This window comes from Oenanthe melanoleuca, chromosome 14, assembly GCF_029582105.1.
Source record: "Oenanthe melanoleuca isolate GR-GAL-2019-014 chromosome 14, OMel1.0, whole genome shotgun sequence".
Classification (NCBI taxonomy): Eukaryota; Metazoa; Chordata; class Aves; order Passeriformes; family Muscicapidae; genus Oenanthe; species Oenanthe melanoleuca.
In genome coordinates, this window is record NC_079348.1 from 14,934,632 (window position 1) to 14,957,329 (window position 22,698).

At 55.7% G+C, this 22,698-nt stretch overlaps 1 protein-coding gene across 10 annotated transcripts in view; it reads left to right on the forward strand.

Annotated features, from left to right (window-relative positions):
• The window catches only part of CAPN15 (calpain 15), a 55,431-nt gene extending 32,973 nt beyond the window's left edge, over nucleotides 1–22,458 (forward strand). For 5 of the 10 annotated variants that reach the window (XM_056503360.1, XM_056503359.1, XM_056503362.1 and 2 more), the window contains 12 exons: nucleotides 8,114–9,596; nucleotides 12,449–12,625; nucleotides 12,841–13,049; nucleotides 13,843–14,026; nucleotides 17,533–17,756; nucleotides 18,635–18,760; nucleotides 19,429–19,581; nucleotides 19,745–19,906; nucleotides 20,563–20,789; nucleotides 20,978–21,138; nucleotides 21,405–21,583; nucleotides 21,842–22,458. In XM_056503360.1, the coding sequence (XP_056359335.1) occupies nucleotides 8,114–9,596; nucleotides 12,449–12,625; nucleotides 12,841–13,049; nucleotides 13,843–14,026; nucleotides 17,533–17,756; nucleotides 18,635–18,760; nucleotides 19,429–19,581; nucleotides 19,745–19,906; nucleotides 20,563–20,789; nucleotides 20,978–21,138; nucleotides 21,405–21,583; nucleotides 21,842–22,019 (3,463 nt within the window). In that variant the 3' untranslated portion in view covers nucleotides 22,020–22,458. Of the gene's footprint in view, nucleotides 1–6,824; nucleotides 7,022–7,079; nucleotides 7,448–8,113; nucleotides 9,597–12,448; nucleotides 12,626–12,840; nucleotides 13,050–13,842; nucleotides 14,027–17,532; nucleotides 17,757–18,634; nucleotides 18,761–19,428; nucleotides 19,582–19,744; nucleotides 19,907–20,562; nucleotides 20,790–20,977; nucleotides 21,139–21,404; nucleotides 21,591–21,841 lie in introns of those variants that run through there. The other 5 variants (XM_056503369.1, XM_056503364.1, XM_056503363.1 and 2 more) reach the window with 5 other exon arrangements.
• Nucleotides 22,459–22,698: the final 240 nt, after the last annotated feature.

A 22,698-nucleotide genomic window follows, 5' to 3' on the forward strand; every position in this document is an offset into this window, starting at 1 on the left:
CAAAAGCTCGTGAATCCAGAGCCTGCAAAACTTTCGAGCAAAGCTAGAACTTGGACTTTGCTGACTTCCTTGGAATACTCAGTCTGCCTCCTCCTTTTGTATCCCCAGGGATTGTAATTGTGTCTCTGGCAGATGTATGGGAAACCTGCTCATTAGCCAAGGAGCCTTTGGGAATGGTCTTGTCCCAGCATGCCTGTGCTCTGCCAGCCAAACTGGTTTTCTTCTGAGAGCTCATTTCTTACAACACTGCAGCAATTAAACTTACTCATGCCCAGCCTGTTTTTCTCACAAGACAAGCCTTCCAGATTCTGATTCTGCTTTGATGAAGAATGATGAAAGTCTCTTGTCTCCTGTCCATCACTTCAGGGTAACGCTCGGAGACAAGGCAGCGCGAGGCACGCTCCTTCCAGGTGTGTGCCACTTGGCATTCCTGCTGCAGCTCCAGCAGCTTCAGATGGCCAGATCCCTCCAAACACTCTGCCTCTTCCCTCCCTTTTCCTGAACAAAACCCATTTCAGCCATGAAAAGGACTCTGCAAGCCGTGACGGTCTCCTCAACTTCCCTTCTCCATCAAAGCCAGACTCTGGTGTGTGTCACAGGAGCTTTCAGGGTGCTCCTGTCCCAGCTGGGCTTCTGCCCTCCTCCTGTTTCCCACCACACTCTGAACACATTCTTTGGTGTCTCTTCATGGCTGGTGGAGGATTCAAGAGTGTGTTCTCTGTCTCATTGCACCCCTTGCGAGCACTTGTGTTTACAGAGCATTGCCTTGGAATTGCCCAACACTCTCAGGGATGCACAGGGTGGGATTGTTGGAGTGTCCTGTGCAGGGCCAGGAGTTGGACTCATGATCTTTGTGGGTCCCTTCCAGCTCAGGACATTCTGTGATTCTATGAAGTCCTTTCTTGCCTGTCCCACAGCAAGATGTCCCCTCTCACCCTCATATCTGACAGGCAATCCCTGGTTTTGGGGAGGTGACAAGAGAGTAAAAGTACAGGGACAGCTGTAGTTTGAGAGCATGTTCTGTGGCTTTGTTGGCTGCCAGAAATTCCTGTGCTGAGTGCACTCTGTACAGATGGGCCAGTGTTTTTTCTCTCAGACCTCTCATTAGCAGAGTCCAGCTTTCCCCTGGGAACTTCTCATTAAAACTCCCAGCCTCTTCTCTCCCTGGCTGCTGGAGCACATCTGAGCTGGAGCTGTGTCCAGTGTGGGAAAAGAAGAAATGAAATAGAAACTGCAAGAACTGTCTGGAGGTTTGGTGCAATGGGACCAAGAAATTCCCAGGAACTGAAGTGTGTCATCAGCTTGGGAAACTGTGTCTGTCTGAGCCTCTTGGCACCTCTAGGGAGGGTTGTGTGGTGTTGCTGGGTCTTTTATGGCCCCATTCACCATCAAGTGCTCACCCTTGCATGGTTTCCTGGTGCAGAATTAGACCTTTTTTCCCCCTCCCTTCTGCTTTGATGAGGGATTCATCATTCATTTATTAAACAGGACAAATTCAGTTGTCTTGTTTCAATTCATTGCAGGTTATCACTAGTAGAAAATACCATTTTCTGTATGAATGTGATTGTCCTGCTCCAGTGAATGGTCAGGAGCAGTGATACTGGGCAGGGAGGAGGGAACTTCCAGAAAGAAGGGATGTCCTGGCCACAGAAGAGTTTGTCCTGGAAGGGGACCATGCTGGTCCCTTGGCTGATTTTCCATCCTCAACCTAAACTATGTTTCTGGGAACTCCTTGACAGTTTGTCCTGGATTGACACTAAAGAGTGAGAGCAGATATAAATATATGATAAAGGTCTGGAGTGCTCAAAAATTAATATTTCAGGATTAAGAAATTTCCTCAAGTGCTTCAACAAAAGGAGGAATTGAGGAGCTCCACCAGTACCTACAGACACATCATGCAGAGGTCAGGGCCAGGCTCTTCACAGCAGCACGTGGTGGGAGGGCAGGAAACAACAAACACAGGATGGAACAGGAGAGTAACAGACTGGATATAGGGAGAAGCATTTCTGCCCAAGGACAGTCAGTTAGTTGGGGCTGCTGCCCAGAGAGGTTGTGAAGTCTCCATCCTTGGAGGTTTTCAAGATCAGACTGTCTAAACCTACTGCAATTCCTTTAAGAGACTCAGCTTGAAGCAGGAGTTTGGGCTGGAGACCACCCTGAGGTGTCTCTGACTTGAGTCACTCTGGAATCCTCCATGCTTGCTCTTGGGGAAGTGGGGTGCTGCTTTTGCACACTCCTGGAGAAGTGCAGCCTCTGGTTTTTGGGAATGTTTGTGCCATTGCAGTGGGACCACCTGGCTCTGACTGGTGTGGATACTTTGATACAGTGCTCCAGGAAAGCTGGAGTTAGGGGAGGGTCTCTTTGCTGTCTCTGCCCTTGCTCAGCAGATCTGGGAGAAAAGGGCAAAGAGATTCTGGTGCTCTGTTTTTGTCCATGTCTCTCCAAGACAGAATATCCTGAGTTGGAAGAGTCCTGGAAGGATGAGGTGAAGGTCACTGGTATTAAAGCCTGATTTATTTTCTTTTTTTCACTTTGGAGGCAGGATTTGGAAGTACTTATGCAACCTGCCCTGTTTGGATGATGCCAGCAAGGAGCTGGCGACACTTTCCTTTATAGCCTCGGGGGTTCAGAAGTCTGAATCAGAGACTGTTTGTCTGCACTGATGCTCCTATAGAAACTTGTACCAAGTGGAAAGTCCCAGCTCCCCGTGTTTCTGTGTTGCTCTGCCAGTATATCTGCTGCAACCTTCCAGGTCCAGCCTCCCAGCCCTTGCCTGGCTCTGCAAGAGTGAGTCAGCTCAGCCAACAGCATCTCCTTGCCCGGGCTTCATGATCCCAGCCCACGTGTGCTCCTAACAGTGCACTGCCACAGGGATTCTGAGTGCTTCCTGACCTCCTGCACCCCTTCCTGGTGGGCACAGGTGCCTTCTGCTCCTGCTGGCTCTGGAGATGTGGTAGGTCCGTGTGGGAGAAGGCTCAGCAGTCCTCTTCTTCAATAGCAGTGCTATTGAAAGAAAATTAAATGGGAGATATTAAATAGAAAGCATGGGGTTGAGGGGAAGGGATTCACAGCTCAAATATATTGAAGCAGGATTTGTTCAGGATTTTTTGGTAGTTTTTATTTTTGTCCACAAAATTCTAGTGCTTTTTCTTGTATTTGTCAGTGAGGATTTTGCTGGGATGCATTTCGTGTCAGAGCTCGGGCTTTGTGTTGCTGACTAGAACAATTGATTTTTATTTATTTGTTTATTTACTGCGGGAGAGAAACGAAGCTGTAAGTTTTAAGACTTTAGCTGCTCTGGAGGAGTTTTATTTAGAGAAACAGCCTGATTGTGTTGCTGTGTGTGATTGATACAATCTCCTCTAATCCTGTTGCCAGAGTGGGCTCTGCAGCAGAGCCCTGGATCTCTCACTCCAGTGCCCAGGTCACCTCAGGCTGTTCTCTGGCAGCCCAGGGTGCTTCTGCCCAGGGCTGGGTGCCACCTCCTGCCCTGGGCTCAGCTGCACATCACACAGCCCTGGCACACCACCAGCTACCTGCCAGCAGGAAAGACACAAACTGCAGGTTTTGGGCAATTCCTGATTTCCTACTCTGCCTTGTTCCTTCTTGTTTTGCTGTTCTGCTTCAGAGAAGTCTTCAGCCCTAGATGGTGCCAGAGGTGGTGGCCAGCCCTGGGCAGTTTGGTGGCTGTGTAGGAGCCAGAGCTCTGCAGCAGCTGGACACACAGGGCTCAGCAAACTCCTCTCTCAGCAGAGCCCGGGGCGGGGATATCACTGTCCTGAAGTGGTTTTGGAAGGTGACCAGCTGGAACCTTCTTAATCCCTGGAGCAGTGAGATTCCCTGGGACCTGATCAGTGTGCTGAAAGCTGCCTGCTTGGTTGAGTACTTTCTATATTATTTTTTAAGCATGATAATTACACTGCTGTGATTGCCAAGGTAGGGGCACTCCTGCCAACGTGGTGGTGCCTCCTGCCAGCTGATATCTCCTGCCTTGGTTGGGGAGAGCTGCTGTGGTGGGAAGCACAGCCATGTGGATCCAGCTCCATCCGTGCTGCTGGACCCTTTCCTTGCACCCCAAGCTGCCCTGGTTGTGTGCACCCCAGAAGAGCATCCAGCAGCTCCCTGGTGCCAGGCTGCAGAGCAGAGACCTGCATCACTGCGTTTGTTCCCTGTGAAGTGTCCCCCAGGAAAGCCCTCCTGTGGGTGGCTGCTGCCAGGTCCCAGGTTCTGGAGGAGCTCCTCTCCTGCAGGAAGGTGGCAGGCAATGTTTATCTCAGTTGTGTTTGTTGGGGCTGGAGAGTGACTGTGTTAGCACGCAGCAGATGGGCCTGGTGAATGAATAGGTGCTGGAGATAACCTTATTTCCTCATGCAGCCTTGCTGCCTGCTGGGAAAGGAGCCAGCCAGGCTGTTTAAGGAGAAGTGTGGAGCTTGGACAGGCTGAGGATGGATTTCTCCTTCAGCTGGTTCAGTTTTGGGAGGAGGTTGTTGCTGTAGGGAGACGCTGCTGCCACAACCCACCACATTCTGGTATGGGTTGGACCATGTAAAGGCAGGTTCCAGCCTGGTGCCTGCTGGGATCCTTGGACCCTAAATTGAATTCTGTTGCAGGCAGGGACTGGAACTGTCTATCTGTCCTAGGCAGGGGAAGGCAGGCTGCAGGTGGTGTCCTGTCAGTCGCCAAGGCTGGGGGATTGGTGGTTGGGACCCCAGAACTGTGGGGCACAGCTGAAGGTTCATGTCCCATATACTGTGCTGTTCTCTGTGTCTCTCTCACTCATTTTTGTGTGGCTGCTGGGCACCACAACGTGCAACAGAAGGCAGGGAAGTCTCCTGCCAAAGCTTGTCACACTGGTGGCCCAGCCACTGCAGAGCCTTTGAGGGAAGAGCTGATGGCCCTTCTGGAAAGCTTTTTGGTTTTCCCAAGAAAGTCAAGTAGGTGGAAATCCCAGCAGCAACTGGACAGTGTTTGGGGCCGACTCCTGTTCCATGGGGCGAGAAGATGGGACCAGGGGGGCACAACATGACCAGAGAATGTCAGAGCTCCCCAGGGCCATTCCAGGACACCTGGCTTCCACCTCCCTTCCAGCTGCCTGGAGTCTGGATCTCCTGCCCAGCTGAGTGAAATGGTGCTGCCTTCCCTGAGCCTGCAGCTTGTTGCTGATGCCACATCAAGCAGGTCTGGTGATGCAGCTCACCCCAATGTCCCCTGGTGTGGTATTTCTGTCTTGTAGGTTATCCTGGGTTTTCTCTTCTCTGTGGGAAGGGACAGGATGGTTCCTTCCACAGTCCCATGGTGGCATTGCTAGAAGCTTTTGCCTGCTGGGTGGGACCATGGGTGTGTGAGGGATGTGCAGGAAGAAGATTGGTGGCTGTATGTCCCAATCCACAGAAGGCACTGTGGCATCCGCACTTTGGGCTGGATGTTTTGGAGCCAATGCTCTCCCACACTGTGTACACTGGGTAACAGCATTGAAAGCTGCAGGAGGATGGAGGTGGATGGCACAGGTTGCTGACAGCCTCCCCTTGCCTTTTGCTCATGCCTGGGGTTTGATGAACCTCGCCCAGTAAGACAAATGGATGTGACAGGATCACAGTGCCCTTCATGGCCCCATTTGCTGCCAGAGCCGGGCAGCAGCTCCTTCCCCTCCTCTGCTTGAGGAATGATCTCCCTTTCAGATGATGGACATGATGCTGCCACAGGGGAGAGGGATGTACAGTGGCTCCCAGCTGTAGGACTTGAGGCAGAAAAATCAATGTTTATATTTCTGTTAGCTGGGAATAACTCCAGTAAATAAACACCTTGCACAGTTCAAACGATGCAGACACCGTATATGAACCAGAATGAATTTTCAAGTTCTCTCGTGCAATAAAATGGATTTCTTGATTTCAGGCTTTATTTAGAGAAACGTTTGATTTAAGAAGGGAGTTGAAGGTTATGTCTGATCTCTCTGAGGTGGAGCTGCTCTTCCAGTGGCTGTGAAGCATGATGTGGAAATGTGGTTGGATTGCTGCTGCTGCTGGAGTGTTCCCAGGAGAGTTTCTCATGTACCAGCCAAAGGGAGGGTCACTTCCCTCCTCCCCAGGGGGGTTCTGCCTGCATCCTCTGCCCCTCCAGACCTCACTGCTGCATTGCAGTGTGCTCAGAGCCTTGGGAAGCTGCGTGTGCAGGTGCTGCTGCTTGGGATTCTGGAGGCCAGCCAGGACCCAGTTCCTTCCAAGGGCTGCACCGGCGTCTCAGAGCTGTCTGTGCCTGCCCTTTATGGGATTAAACACCCTCCTCCCCTTTGTTCCAGCCAGTGTGGTGGTTGAACTCGGCTCTTGAAGGGACGCTGGAGAGGGAGCCAGTGGTGAGCCCACTGAGGTGCAGCTCCCATGAATTAGGCTGCTCTTGGTCTCTGGAGGTCTGACTTTGCTGTCCCTTGGAATAGCTGAGGGCATGGGATGGACTTGGAGGCTTTTTCTGCACAGCTTACCCTGTCTGTGGTCTCAGGCAAGCAGAGCAGGGTGGAAGGGCTTGGAAGGGGCGTGCTCTCTCTGCTGGTGAGAGGCACAGCTGACCTGGAACTGGGGTTCAAGGTTGGGTTTAAGACTTGGCCATCTTATCTGGGGGCAGGAGTGCATGAAGGGAGGGCTCCAGGTTCCTGTTTAACTGAGGGAGAGCTGGTTTGCCCTTGTGTGAAGGAGGAGAAAACTCTGCTTTAGCCCCACCTTTGCTCTAAGCTGCAGGAAATGACCCCGAGCAGGGGACAAAGGGCAGCATGCAGGGCTGGGTTTGTTCTCAGTGTGAGTGCACACATGGCATCCTGAAAGCACTGGGAGGGCTGCACGGGGGAAGGCTGCTCCCTCAACCCAAGGATCACCCTGGTCCATGGAGGTGGGACTGCTACTGCTGCACTTTCTGAAAATGGAACCTGCCTAGAAAACGTCACTGTGACTCCTGCCCTGGGCCAAGGTTGTTCTGTCGCGTGTTGGACCCATTCCTCTCTCAGGGTTTCAGGCATTCCCAGGCAACGCTGGAGGTTGGTGCCAAGGGCTGGTACAGCCAGAAGGGAATTATGGCCTCTCTGCTTCACAGATAAGTGGGGAGGCAGCTGGAGCTGGGACATGGTGCCTCTCTTTGCTGAGCTTGGACGCTGCTGTGAGCTGTCCTGGCGCTGGTGCACCATGGAGCTGCTGCTCCCAGGCTGGCTGGGCCCAAAACCTACAGCCAGGTCGAAGCACCTCTGCACACCAAAGCCTGCCTTCCTGCCTTGGTGGTGTCTGGTGTGGGATAACAGTTATCCCAGTGTGGATAGGTGTTGTTGGATGCTGCTGGGAACCAGGGAAAAAGAAGCCTTGAAGTTTTGTCTTTCTCAGCCTTCACAAGGATAAGAAGTTATAACAATGATTATGCACCTGCAGGGTGTGTGAGAGACATGTGAGTGTCTCATGATATTTTGCAGAAGGTATGTTTTCAAGGAGGTGTTGCCTTCTTGGACCAATGAGTCTTTTCTATTTTGTTTTTCACGTACTACCCTCTATATATGTCTAGTGTTTCTTTAAATTAAGCTCTCTCTCTCTTTTTCTTCTCCATTGCACGAGGAACTATGTTGCATTATCATTTTCACCACTCACATAGCCTAAAATGCAACAGATAAGTGGTGTGGAGCTGAAAGGAGAGGAGGGAGACAGGAACAGGAAGTGAAACAGAGGTGGTGTGGTGTTGAGAAGGAGGAAAGAACTGATTCTTGAACAGCAAGAGGGCAGAGCAGGGTGTCACCTCCTCCAAAGAGTTTCAAATGACGTGCGGACACACAGAGTTGCCAGGGTTGGGCACAGAGATGGTATGTTTGTTCTCCAGGGCACAACCCCACTGTGAGGATGAGGTCAGTGAGTGCTGGGCTGCTTCTTTTGCCCTTCCTGAAGCATTGTGGATAGAAGCCAATAATTGCCATGCACTTGGAGAATTTGTCATTGCCAGAGGAGCAAGTGGCTGTAGAGCAGTGACTGGATTGATGGTTGTTCACTTCCTAGAAGCAAGGTCCTGACCATGCCAGCCCAGGAAACACGTGGTACCGCCGCACATTGGGTGGCCTTGGCCTCAGCCTCACAGTGTGTCTCCTCTCTTGCAGCCACTCCCACTCTCCCGGCTCCATGGCTGCCGTCCGCGAGTGGTCCTGCACGCGCTGCACCTTCCTGAACCCCGTGGGCCAGCGGCAGTGCTCCATCTGCGAGGCCCCTCGCCAGAAGCCCGACCTCAACCACATCCTGCGGCTCAGCGTGGAGGAGCAGAAATGGGCCTGCGCCCGCTGCACCTTCAGGAACTTTCTGGGCAAGGAAACCTGTGAGGTGTGTGGCTTCACCCCGGAGCCGGGACCCAGTGGCTCCCCCTTGCCCGTCATCAACGGCATCTTGCCCAAGCCTGCCGTGCTGGTGGAGCCCAAGGGCACGTCCAAGGAGGAGGCTGCCAAGGCAGAAAGCAGCAGCGAGGACTCGGAGGGGAAGAGCCCCGACGAAGCAGAGCTGGAGAGCGGCTGGGCTTGCCAGCGCTGCACCCTGCACAACACGCCCGTGGCCAACTCCTGCTCTGCCTGCGGTGGCCCACGCAAGCTCTCCCTGCCCAAAATCCCACCAGAGGCGCTGGTCGTCCCTGAAGTCATCACCCCTGCTGGATTCCACATGGCCCCCTCCACCCCGCAGCCTTTAGTCTCTGCAGAGATCTCTGATGGCGACGCCGTGGCCCCCCAGGGTCCGGTGGCAATGGAACAGGAGGCCCAGAAGATAGCAGCCTTCAGCCCCTTCTCCCCGGGGCTCCAGAACAACCCTGTGCCGCGAAGCCGGCGGGAGGTGCCCCCACAGCTGCAGGTGCCGGGCCCCGAGGGCTCCCAGCCCGCGGCTGCGGGCGCCGTGGGGCAGAAGGGCTCTCCCCAAGGCCAGGCCAGGGCTGCCCCTGCCGCACGCTTCCCGGACCTGCTGTCCAACAAACGGCTGAGCGTGCTGGAGGAGGAGATGGAGGTCAGTCCGTCCCACTGGAAGTGCAGCTCCTGCTCCCTGCTCAACTCCGCCGGCGCCGGCAAGTGCGAGGCGTGCAGCACCCAAAAAGGCAGCGACACCATCAACCTGGTGGGGGACTCTGTGAGGTTCACCCCGTGCAGCCCCTCCAGCCCTGATTTCACCACCTGGTCTTGTTCCAAATGCACCCTCAAGAACCCCACGCAGGCCCAGAAGTGCAAGGTGTGCGGCTCCTCCAAGCTGCACGGCTTCCAGGAGCACGGGGCTCCGGGGGAGGCGGCGCCGCGCTGCCCTGACTGCGAGCGGCCCGGCTGCTCCTGCGCCAAGGCGCCGTCCGCCCGCAAGGTGGCTCGGCTCTTCCCGGCCCCGCTGCCCGCCGGCCAGGACAGGCCGGCCCAGTGGGCCTGTCCCGCCTGCACCCTGCTCAACGAGGTGAAGGCCAAGCACTGCGGCGCCTGCCACACTCCCCAGCAGTACGTGGCCCAGCACAAGGGCCTCAAGCCCCTCAAGAGGAGGGAGAGCATGCACGTGGAGAAGAGGAGGCAGACGGATGAGGGCGAGGCCAAAGCCCTGTGGGAGAATATCGTGACCTTCTGCAGGGAGGTGAGTGCTTGCTTGTTCCTGGCTTCCCTTTCTGCCTCCCTGGCTTCCAGGGATCTTCCCTTGCAGCAGCTGGATGCTGGTTGTTAGCACTGAAATGTCATCTTTTGGTGCAGAATGATCTAGGACAGCCCATACAGCCCACTCCTGGTGCAAGGGTGAGGAAGTCTAAAACCCAGTGCTAAACCTGTTAATTCTGAAACCCAGTGGTATTTTGAATCAGTGAGAGAGAACTTCTGAGATGAAGGGGACATCCCTAGGTGGTCAGTCCATCTCCCTCCAGTGTCTAGTGGTAGGAACGTGGTGAGTGTGTCCAGGTTGGCTGGTTGCACTACTGTCTGTGGATGCAGGAAATCTGGAATGCAACAAGCAGAAGCTCAGGATGAGAGTGCAGGCTGAGGAACTGCTGCCACTGCCAGCAGCTGCAGGTGTTTCAGAACCACAGGCTGGGCCTAGGTGTTCTTGGTTTGGGTGTTGCACATGCAGAGGTGCAGCACAAATGGCTCCCCCTTTTCTGGGCAGGCCAGTCGAGCTGGAGCTGTAGCCTGGCTCTAGTTGAAGGTCTCGTGAGTACGTGCTAGCACCCAGCTTTCCATCGTGAGGTATCTGCTCCAGTCAGTTTGGCTTCAGCCTCAAACACCACTCTGATGGCCTCATTTTTTTTTCCCTGTATGGCATTAAAAGCTTTTGTGAATGCTGCCTTCTCTGGCCTCCTTCTGGGGGAAGCCTCCAGCTCTTCTGGACCAGATGGAAAGGGAGTTGCAGTCCCATTTTGACGTACAGACAAGGCTTTTCCTGGTCTGAGGATTGTGTCCCTTCCTGTGCCTCTGCTGCACAGTCCAGGGGACAGAGATGTTTGGCTTGGAGGGGAAGCTCTGAGAATGATCTTGTTTGGGCTTGTGGTTTTTTTAAATTGCTGCATGTCCTTCGTAACAGGCGTGGGTGTCTTTATAGCAGAGACCCAGATTCTGCTTATCCCTGTCCTTTAAGCAAGTGAATAGCCTCTTTTGTAGGCAGGGAACATCTGTTCCATCAGGAATCAGGCCTGAAGGATGAATCACGATGATGGCCAGGCTGAATTAGCAGTGTGGCACTGCCAGGAAGGGGAGCCTGCCTTGCCCTTTCCTGCAGTGCTCGGTCGGAGCCTTGGCTGAGCCCATCCTGCTCCTTAACCCACCAGTAATGAGTGTTAGATCCACGTGGGCCACATCCCAAAAATCCCCCTGCACCCATCAGCTGTGCTCTGGCACTGTTTAGTCTGAGGTTAGGCCTGGGAGCAGTGGAGGGACGATGCTGCTCCTGTCCTTGTTCTCCTGTGCTGTCAGTGTGCCCCCCAGTGCTCCTGCTCAGGCTTGGCTGTGAGGCAGCCTCCAAGCCCCCTGCTGCCCCAGCCTTTCCCAGGCTGTTCAGCCTCCCCCTGGAGGAGCCAGGCTGGCCAAGTTCTCCTCCATCTGTTGTCCCCCTGCCCCATGTCATGTGGAGCAACTCCCTGCCAGGATTTGTGCTCAAGTTCCTGCTGTGGATTTTCCTTTGCTATTCCAGGGATGCCTTTCCAACTCTTCTCAGTGTTTGGTCCCTATTCTAGCTTTACCCTTTCTCTTCTGTTGGGGAGCAGTGCAGGGCTGACCTCTTCCACTGGAATAATGGAATCAGAATTTGGATTGGAGGGAACCTTAAAGCTTATTTCCTTCCAACCCTGCCAACCCACTTGACCAGGTTAATCCAAGCCCTGGCTTGCCCAAGCCTGGTCCTGGACACTTCCACAGATGGGGCAGCCACAGCTTCCCTGGGCAGCCTGTGCCAGGGCCTCCCCACCCTCACAGGGAAGAATTTTCCCCAGTATCCAGCTTAAATTTCTGCCCTTTTTGTTTAAAACTTTCCTCTTGTCGCATCACTGCTTGTCCATGTGAAAAACCGCTTTTCCTCTTATTAATAAGCCCCTTTAGGCACTGGAAGGGGTTGTAAGGTCTCCATGGAGCCTTCTCCAGGTGAACACCCCCAGCTCTCCCAGCCTGGCTCCAGATCAGAGGGGATCCTGCCCATAGAGCATCTCCACGGCCTCCTCTGGACCTGTTCTAACAGATCCCCATCTTTCTTGTTCTGAGTCCTCCAGAGATGGACAAAACTGGGGTCTCACAAGGCAGAGCAGAGGGGGAGAATCCCCTCTTGTGTCCTCGTGGCCCTGCATAGCATGTTCCTGCAGAGCCGAGATCCATGTTCAGGAATGGGTCACGTCCAGGCCCCAGCCAGGATGTGAGGAATGCTGGAATGGTGGCTGCTCCTCAGCTTCAGGGGCAGATGCTCCCCTGAGAGAGCAGGACAGTATTAACTGAAAAACACCCTCCTGCAAAAGAGGAGCTGGAGGTGCTAATTGAGGCACAACAAAGGAAGCATTCAGGTAGGATTGCCACAGAAGAGAAGGTCAACTACTAGCTCGGTGTGCATAAAGCTAATTTAAATTTGAGCCAGCTTTTGCAGAAAGAATTTAATTTAATTTAACTTAATTAACAATAACAAAGAAACACCTGTTCTCATTTCACCCTGAGTTAGACTGAAAAAGCCACCCTTCTCCTCTGGGAGAAGTTCTGTGCTTCTATCCACGTGGTTAATGTCTATGGGATTACCTGCCTTTCCACCCATCCTATTTACTTAGTATGCAGGAGGTATTGCAGGAGGGCTGGGACGTGGGATACCCTCACTGAAATTGCTGCCTGGTTATGGTCTGGCTGAATGCAGTTGCCAAAGCTGCCCCTCCCATCGCCATGGATGTGCCTTGGGGTGCCACAGGGCTGCCAAGCCCAGCGTGTCCCCTCGGGGCAGGGACAGGCTCGGGCTGAGGTGTGTTTGTGTGCCAGGTGGCTCCTCGCAGCCTTGCTGCTCGAAGGCCCGGCTGCTTCTGGAGGCAGCCAAGGCCCCCCACAGCCCAGCTTTTAGCACCAGCACGAAGTGTCAGACAGTCCCTGCCCCGGGAGGCTCCTGTGAAACAGAAAAAGGCAGATTGGAGTCACAGCCCGGAGCTTGGGGCTGGAGAGGTGAGCCTGAGGCAAGGCTGAATGCTGGATTTGAAGCACAAGAAGAATCTCTGCTGCTGCCAGCAGGCACCAGCCTGGTCCTGGCCCCCTAAAGGGCTGGGAAGGGACTGCCTGAGCCAGGCAGGAGGGCTGGGGGCTCTGCTGTCTCTGGGGGGCAGTGGGAGGCCCTCCAGACCCCCCAGTCCTGATGCTCTCCTTGCCTTTTGCCCTCACAGAACAAAGTCAATTTTGTAGACGACAGTTTCCCCCCAGGGCCCCGGTCCGTGGGGTTCCCAGAAGGGGACAGCGTGCAGCAGCGGGTGAAGCAGTGGCTGCGGCCCCACGAGATCAACTGCAGCATCTTCAAGGAGCGCTCGGTGAAGTGGTCGGTGTTCCGCACGCCCCGGCCCTCGGACATCCTGCAGGGGCTGCTGGGCAACTGCTGGTGAGGGCGAGTCAGCCGGGCTCACACCTTCCCACCCCTCCCCTTCCCCCCTTCCCTGCTTCCCCCCTCTCCTCCAGCTCCAGCTCCAGCTCGACCCCCTCAGCCATACTCTGTAAGAGCTGAAACTTGTATCCAGCTGATACTGCAATTCACGGGTGGTTGGTAACAAGAGCATCTGGAGCCAACTCTAGTTTTGGTTACAATGCATTACATACTTTTCATTGCAGAGCATCTTAAAATATGAAAACCAATCAATGCTTTTACATACCGACATTAGCATATTCATGTTATTGCTTTCTAATTACAAAAAGTTAGTATGTTACAGTTTAAGCTAGAAGTTGTTTTTCAGTTTTCTTGCAGTAGAAATTTTTGAGACTTTTTTCCTACTTGCAACATGGCATTTTTGTTTGCTTGTGAAAATCTTTTTGCTTAGTAAAAACATCTTTTGTTTGAGGTGGATTTATCCTTTGCTCTGAGTTGTAAAAACTCCTTTCAACTCATTTTACCCTTTGCCTTCTAATTATCCAGTAAGACTGGCTCAGCAATTCTTTTCTTCTACATCAAAACTTGATATAATTTCTATACCTTCTTCAGATTTTACATTCAAAGATCTTTTTGCTATACATACATACCTGTGAGACCTTCATGTCAAACTTTGATTTCTGAGCACTACTCAAACCCATTAGTGCCCCAGGCTGTAGCCCGTGCTCTGCCTCCCCCGCTGCGGGCGCTGCGTGGCCGGGCAGTGCCGCTGCCGCTGCCCGTGCCCCGCTGAGCCCCGCCCGCCCCGCAGGTTCCTGAGCGCCCTGGCCGTGCTGGCCGAGCGGCCCGAGCTGGTGGAGAGGGTGATGATCACCCGGACGCTGTGCCCCGAGGGCGCCTACCAGGTGCGGCTGTGCAAGGACGGCACGTGGACCACGGTGCTGGTGGATGACATGCTGCCCTGCGATGAGTGCGGCTACCTGCTCTTCTCCCAGGTCAGTGCCCCGGGGGGACGGGAACAGTGCTCCAGGGGTCAGGGAGGCTCATCCGGGCTCTCCCAGGAGACACAGTGGAAAGAGGTACTACTGGGTGTGAGATACCTGCTTCGTGCTGCATTTAGTGTCATAGAGTCACTGGGGTTGGAAAAGGCCCCAAATATCATCGAGTCAAACCAGTGATCAAATACCCCCTGCCCACTAAACCATTCCACAAGGCACCACATTGACTTGGTTTGTGAACACTTCCAGGGATGGTTGACTCCACCAGTGCCCTGGGCTAACCCATTCCAATGCCTGACCGCCTTTCATTAAGGAATTTTCCTGATATCAAATCTAAACCTCCCCTGGTGCCACTTGAGGCTGTTTCCTCTTGTCCTGTCCTTTGTTGCCTGGGAGCAAAGCCCAATGCCCCCCTGGCTGTTCCCTCCTGTCAGGGAGTTGTGCAGAGCCAGGAGGTCCCCCTAAGCTTCCTTTTCTCTGGTGTTCCAGCCCCTTTCCCAGCTCCCTCAGCCTCTCCTGGTGCTCCAGCCCCTTCCCCAGCTCTGTTCCCTTTTCTGGACATGCTCCAGCCCCTCAGTGTCCTTCCTGCCATGCAAGGTGCCATTGACCTTCTTGCCCACCTGGGCAGATCTGACTCATGTTCAGCTGCTGCCCAGCAGCACTCCAAGGTCCTCCCCAGCAGGTACTTCCCAGCTGCCCCGAGCCTGGAGCTGCCAGGGGCTGCTGTGACACAAATGGAAGATCCAGCACTGGTTGCACCCTATTTGCAGCTCAGGACACTGCTCTTTGCTGTGTCCTCAAGACAGCTGAACTCTTTGAGTCCATAATATCCATCTATTTAGAACCCTTTTGGCATTTCCCAGGCTGCAGTGAAGAAGTTTCATTTACAGTTGCTATTCCCTCACTCCTCCTTGCACCACAGCCACTTCACTTGCAGGGAAAACCACCCTTACTCTTCATATAAGAGAAAAACATTTTAACCTGTGTTTTGTACTGCAAGGGGCTGAGGGAAAGCTGTTCCTTTTCCCTGAGGGGAAGTCTGGCAGCTTGGCTGTGCCAGGGAGGGACTGTGGAGAAGGAGGGGATGGCACATGGAGCAGCCTGTTCTGAGCCAGTGCCCAGCTGCTCTGGGCACGCAGGGGTGGCATCTGCTCGGATCAGTTGAACTCCCTCAGCCCCTCCAGGACATCACTCTGCCCTGCCCTGCCCTGTCCTGCCCGCCCTGCCCTGCCTGCCAGGCCCAGGAGCTCCTGCTGGGATCATGTCCATGAAGGAGACTGAGAACGTCTCTATTGAAACTCAGGAGGCAAAATCTGCCAAAGAAAACAGTACCACTCTCAAGAGGAGACAAGGACTGGAACTGCTGGCTTGGATTTCATTCCACAAATCCAGTCCTCTGGGTTTTGACACACAGCCATGTCAGGACAAGACTCAAACTTCAGAGAAGGGAACAAGAAGGAGTTTGTGTCTACATTCTGCCTCTCAGTAGGCAGAGGATACACATGCATTTCTTTATTTCAGTGTAAGATTTTTTTTTACCTTTTCCTTCCATTTTTCATGAATTTCAAGTCTGCTTTTGGAGTTTTTTTTTAAGATTGGAAGTTTTCACATGGGCTGGACTTGCCTTGCCTCTATTTCCCGGAGCATCCGAATCGTGATTAGATTTTTCTGCTGAGTGTTCAGCTGTGGGAGCTGGATGTGGGGGATAAAAAAGGAAAATCGGAGCTTTAAAAATAAAAGAAAATCAGGCTCTTATCTGAGCTCCCTGACTGTGGTTCAGGCAGAAATAAACAACATGGATTTTGTTGAGTGAGGGACCCAAAAACCAGCAAAAAGCACTTTTAAGCTCCCTTTATCCATCAGAAAGAAATCTTCACTGCCCTCCTTTCCTCTGCCAGCTCTTGGCTGCCACCTGTGAGTCACACACGCACAATGTACCAGTGATTTTCCCTGCTGCTCTCCAAGCACCGGACACCAAACCCCATTTGCTGGGAAAAAACTTGCATCTTGTAATTAGGCCTTGTAGTTACCCCCTGTGCTGGAGTAGAGGACTTTACCAGTCCAAGTTTTTGGAGCTTGTCCTTGAAGCAGTGTCTGTGTTCCCTGGGTGGAATCCAATCAGTCTCATGGCCGTGTGCACTCTGGGCAACCTCCTCTGCCAAAGGGCTGTTGGTTTGGGTTTGCAGAGGTGTGTGAGTTACAGGCAGCTGTTCCAGATGTGCTCCACGTCACAGAATCCTAGAATGCCCTGAGTGGGAAGGGACCCACAAAGATCATGAGTCCAGCTCCTGGCCCTGCACAGGACACTCCAACATCCCACCTTGTGCCTGAGAGCCTTGTCCAAATACTCCTTGATCTCTGGGAGCTTGGTATCCTCTTCCATTATTAAATGGTTCTAAGTTCAGGTTGAAGTGGATGGAAGGGGCTCAGGGTGTGCACCCACCCTGCCAGCCTGATTGCTGGGCACCCCAGGGCGAAGCTCTGCCAGCATCCAGGCCTCTTGGGTGTTCATTCCTGGACTTCTTCCCAAGGGGAATGGAACTCGCAAACAAAACACTGATCAGGGAGCAAAGGGGTCACCCATGGCCAGGGGGACAAGCTGCTGGCATGGCCTGGCTGCTCCTGCCTCTGGAGCCCCAGGAGGGCTTGTGGGGAATGGCTGCTGGGGATGGCTGTAGGGGATGGCTGTAGGGGATGGCTGTGAGGGGGTGGCTGTAGGGGATGGCTGTGAGGGGATGGCTGTAGGGGGTGGCTGTGAGGGGATGGCTGTGAGGGGCTGGCTGTAGGGGATGGCTGTAGGGGCTGGCTGTGAGGGGATGGGGATGGCTGTGAGGGGATGGCTGTGAGGGAATGGCTGTAGGGGATGGCTGTAGGGGATGGCTGTGAGGGGTGGCTGTGAGGGGATGGCTGTGAGGGGGTGGCTGTAGGGGGTGGCTGTGAGGGAATGGCTGTAGGGGATGGCCGTAGGGGGTGGCTGTGAGGGGATGGCTGTAGGGGATGGCTGTGAGGGAATGGCTGTAGGGGGTGGCTGTGAGGGATGGCTGTGAGGGGATGGCTGTGAGGGAATGGCTGTAGGGGGTGGCTGTAGGGGATGGCTGTGAGGGAATGGCTGTAGGGGGTGGCTGTAGGGGATGGCTGTGAGGGAATGGCTGTGAGGGGGTGGCTGTGAGGGGTGGCTGTAGGGGGTGGCTGTAGGGGATGGCTGTGAGGGATGGCTGTAGGGGGTGGCTGTAGGGGGTGGCTGTGAGGGGCTGGCTGTAGGGGATGGCTGTAGGGGGTGGCTGTAGGGGGTGGCTGTGAGGGGATGGCTGTAGGGGATGGCTGTGAGGGGATGGCTGTGAGGGGATGGCTGTAGGGGATGGCTGTGAGGGGGTGGCTGTGAGGGGGTGGCTGTAGGGGATGGCTGTAGGGGGTGGCTGTAGGGGATGGCTGTAGGGCATGGCTGTGAGGGGCTGTCCCTCCTCCTGCCCGGGGTGGTGACCTGTCCCTCCCTGTCTCTGCAGGCCCAGAGGAAGCAGCTGTGGGTGGCCCTCATTGAGAAGGCGCTGGCCAAGCTGCACGGTTCGTACTTCGCCCTCCAGGCCGGGCGTGCCATCGAAGGCCTGGCCACGCTCACAGGGGCCCCCTGCGAGAGCCTGATGCTGCAGGTCAGCTCCACTAACCCTCGCGAGGAGCCCATTGACACTGACCTCATCTGGGCCAAAATGCTGAGTTCTAAGGAGGCTGGGTAAGACGAGGCAGGAGCAGGGATGCTGGAGAGGGGGGTGAGGGGGAGCATTCTTGTCTCTAGAGGCTCAGCAGAGGGGTTACTGCACTAGGTGTGGTGGGGTCCACCACCCTTGCCACTCATCTGGAGCATTGGTGGAGCTCCCACTCGAAGTTCTAAGAAATTATTTCTCCTGTGAGTCTCGTATGAAATTAAGAGCCTGGTGAACTTCCCCTGCTGTCTTGCAGGAGTTATGAAGTGACACTGAGCCCTCTTGCTTTGCTTTGGGCTTTTTTGTTGTGTGAATGCTTGACCCTGCTCGTGTCTCCCACTCGAATGTGACATCTTTGCTAATGACACCTGGCTAGCGCTGGTCTAGAGGGAGCACAGCCAAAGCAGAGACCTCCTGCTCATCACTTGGGCAGGAGGGCAGCTGGTTTGGCTGAAGGCTGGGGTTTGGGGCCACATGAATGGATAGCTCCCAGCACATGGTCTCCTCCTCAACCTGACTGGTGCAGACCTCCTGCCCCAAATAGCATCCTCACCCTGACAGCTTGTCTAGCTGATGGACCACCTGCCTTTCTTAGTGCCAGACAGCAGAAGTGGGCAGGACCCTGGGGCCTGGCAGAAACCAGGGGAGGTTTGGGGCAAAGCTCCTCAGTTCTCCTTGGAGCTTGGGCTCAGCGTGCACGTGGGCAAGGGGAGTGAGCTCTGGCCAGCGGAGCTGGGCACTGCCTGGGGAGAGTTGTTGATGCCAACACTGTGGGATCACTGAGGATGCACTGAGGGAGCATCCAGGAGCCTGCTGGAAGGAAGCTGTCCTGTGCCTGGTGTGATAGGGATGAGCTTCCCCCAGGCCAGGCCTGGCAGGACCCCGAGGGTTTGCTGTCCCCGTGCAGGTTCCTCATGGGCGCGTCCTGTGGCGGAGGCAACATGAAGGTGGATGATGTGGCGTACGAGAGCATGGGGCTCCGGCCCCGGCACGCCTACTCCATCCTGGACGTGAGGGATGTCCAGGGCTTCAGGTGAGCTCAGGCTTGAGCCTGCCATGGCACTGCACCTGCTCCTGCCAGCAGAAAACCTGGGGCATGGTGAACAGGGGCATGGTGAATGGGGCAGATTACTGAGGGCATGGTGAACAGGACCCTGGGGAGTCTTTGTGTCCCATCCTCATGGCCAGCAAGGATGACACCATCCTAGGGTGTTACATATATACTGTTGTCATATAAGCTGTCTTTGCCTAGTGCTGGCTCCATATTCAGGGCTAGAGTGTTTCACCTGGTTTCACATGACACTGAGGACTGAGTTGAGCTGTCACTTCAGTGAGGTGCTCAGAGCATATTGCTCACCTTTGAATGGGAGGGGAAATAGAAATGAATGTCAGCCTGACAGCTGGGCTGCTGTAGGAAGCTGTATTTTCAGCCAAGTCACTCTTAGCAGCCTCTCCTCTGCTAAGCCCCTTCCCCACAGCACCTGGCTGAGCCCCTTTGGGCAGGGAAGAGCAGAGGGAGCAGCAGCAGGTCCAGAGCCACAGGACAGGGGCGTCTGGGGCCACCATGTGGGTGACACATTAGTTCTGGGATGCTGGGAGGGCTTTGGAAGGCAGGAGTGACAAGGTGTCCTTTGTGGGAAGGGACGGCAGGCTGGGTCTTTCCTCCCTCCTGGGTCTGTGACACTTCTCCCCTTCCCCCAGGTTACTGCGGCTCCGGAATCCCTGGGGCCGCTTCTCCTGGAACGGCAGCTGGTCGGACGAGTGGCCGCACTGGCCGCTCCCCCTGCGCCACGACCTGATGCCCCATGGCAGCAGCGAGGGCGTCTTCTGGATGGAGTACAGCGACTTCATCAAGTATGGCACTGCCAGAGGCAGAGCTGTGGGGCAGGAAGCAGGGCAGGGTGGGAAATGGGACACGGGGTCATGATGGGGCAGGTGGGAGCAGTCATCCCTAGGGAGTGTGGGTGTCCTGCAGCATGCAGGGTGCCCATGGGCACTGAGCCCACCTTCCCCACAGGTATTTTGACTCTGTGGATATCTGCAAGCTGCATTCAGACTGGCACGAGGTGCGTGTGCAGGGCATGTTCCCCAACAAGGCCAACGGGCCGGTGACGGTGACATCGTTGACGGTGTTGGAGCGCGCAGCTCTGGAATTTGCCCTCTTCCAGGAGGGCAGCAGGTGAGCTGGGCAGGGCAGCGAAACTGGGGGGCTCAGCCTGCAGGAAAGGAGGCTCAGGGGGAACCTTCTGGCTCTCCACAACTCCTTGACAGGAGGGTGCAGTCATGTGGGGGTTCAGACAGGACAAGGGTAAAAGGCCCCAAGTTGCACCAGGGGAAATTTAGATAGGATATTGGGGAAAATTTCTTCATTGAAAGGGTGGTCAGGCCCTGGCACAGGATGCCCAGGGCAGTGATGGAGTCCCCATCCCTGGAAGGGTTTAAAAACCTTATGGATGTGGCACTTGGGAACACAGGTTAGTGGTGACCTTGGCCGTGCTGGGGACATGGGTTAGTGGTGACTTTGGCAGTACTGGGTTAATGGTTGGACTTGATGATCTTAGAGGACTTTCCCAACATTAATGATGCCACAATTCTGTGATTCTGTGGGTCCAGAAGATAGCCAAACACATTGATATCTCACCACATGACATCCCCCAGGATCACAGAGCTCAGGATGGGTCCCCATCACCATCCCTTCGAATCTTGGGATCTGCTCATGTTTAGCTGGAACCCGAGTCCTGAATGCAGGGTTGGTTCCTGGGGCTGGGTATTTGGGGCAGTGGGCTAGCTCTTCCCTGGATCTGCTGCCTGTGTGACCCTTCCTTCCTGGCACAGGAGGTCAGACACGGTGGACAGCCACTTGCTGGACCTGTGCATCATGGTTTTCCGGGCCACCTTCACCAGTGGCAACAAGCTGAGCCTGGGCCGGCTGATGGCGCACAGCAAACGAGCCGTCAAGAAGTTCGTCAACTGTGACGTGATGCTGGAGCCGGGCGAGTACGCCGTGGTGTGCTGTGCCTTCAACCACTGGAACACTGCCCTGGCCGGCCCTGCTGCCCAGGGTGAGAGGATGGAGGGGCCCTGGGGGAGGGAGAGGTGCCAAGCCCTTGGTCTTCATCATAGGGACCTTCTTGAGGGTGGAGGTTGCCTGTTGCACCTTGCACATGCATCAACCCAGGAGCACCGTGCTCCTGGGGATTGTGGGCTTGGTGGCAGTTCCCTGATCCCCCTTCCTTGGGTGTCTCTGCAGCTTCCAGTCCCACCAGCAGCCGACCAGCCACTGATTATTCCAGCTACATCTTGGCCATCTACAGCTCCCGCCTGGTGATGGTGGAGCAGGTGGAGGCACAGCCCACCACGCTGGCAGATGCCATCATCCTGCTGACCGAGAACAAGGGCGAGCGCCACGAGGTGGGTGCGGGACACAGGGAGAGGGGGCTGCAGTGGGGAGAGGGGTGTGATGCTGCCAGGGGGAGCCTGGACCTGTGGGGTCCTCAGGCAGGGGTTGGGCAGGACTGTGCCAGCTCTGGCTGCCACCCTGGATGCCCACCCCTTTTGCTCCCTGGAGCAGCATGTGGCACCCCAGCAGATGGGCAGCCCTTGTGGAAGATGCCAGTGCAGGGGTTTTGATTCAGGCTGCCCAGAGGCTTCATCCCCTTCCCTGCTATCTGCCCCAGGGCCGTGAGGGGATGACCTGCTACTACCTGACCCATGGCTGGGCAGGGCTCATCGTGGTGGTGGAGAACCGGCACCCCAAGTCCTACCTGCACGTGCAGTGCGACTGCACCGACAGCTTCAACGTGGTGTCCACTCGCGGCAGCCTCAAGACACAGGACAGCGTCCCCCCCCTGCACAGGTCCGGGGTAGGCTGGGGTGGGTCATGGAGGCTGGCAGGAGGCTGGGAGAAAGGCAGAGCCAGGGCTGGCAGGGAGGAGTGGACAGGGTGGGGTTGTTGAGACAGAGGAGGGACTCCTGAGGGAGAGGTGGGATTACCAGGACAGGGTGAGATTACCAGGACAGGGTGGGATTCCTGGGGCAGAGGTGGGATTCCTGGGGCAGAGCTGGGATTGCTGGGTCTGAGGCTGCTGCCCTGAACCCATGGCTCTCTCCACAGGCAGGTGCTGGTAATCCTGTCCCAGCTGGAGGGTAACGCCGGCTTCTCCATCACGCACCGCCTGGCGCACCGCAAAGCCACCCAGGCCTTCCTCAATGACTGGATGCTGACCAAGGGCACCCACAACCCGCTGCTCACGCCCGAGGTGGCCGGGCTGCACGGCCCCCGGCCCCTATGACGAAGAGCTCCCCCTCCCTGCCCCACTGCCCCATTCCTGTCACCGAGCCGCTGGCCCAGGGTGCCCCCCCGAGCCACCAGCGCTGAGCTGCGGGGCAGAGCCAGAGTGGCACCCCCAGCACTTTGCCCCACGCTGCGGGGCCGGGGCGAGCTCAGGGCCAGCACCAGCCCTGCCCGCTGCCCCCCGCCCTGGCACCGCTGCCCCCCACGCACTTTACAAGGAGCAGCTGGGGGCACGGGGCCATCTCAGGATCCCACCTGCCCCGTACCTGCGCTGGGCCCAGTGCCCTCTGCCCGCCCCGGGGACTGTGGGACAGGGAGGGGCTGGAGCTTGCTGTCGAGACCCTTCCCAGGCACCGCGCTCAGGACTCTGCCCCTTCCCGTGGTGCCAGGACACTGGCGCTGCAAAAAGAAGAATATACCTCTGATGTCTGTCCGTCTGTGTGACCCTCCGTCTGTCCCCGGGCCCTCTCCACTGTCTTGTTGCCCCCTTTGTCTGCTGCCAGGACCAGCGTGGTGCTGAGGTTGGGCTGGGGGATACCAGGGTCACACTGCCGTGGTGCCACCCATGCCAGGGACCCCCCACCCATCCTGGGTGCTGGGGCTGGGGGGGAGAGGGCACAGGGTTGTTGCAGAAAGCTGCTGCTGAGGGGGTTTTGCTGTAATTGGGGTGAAACTCA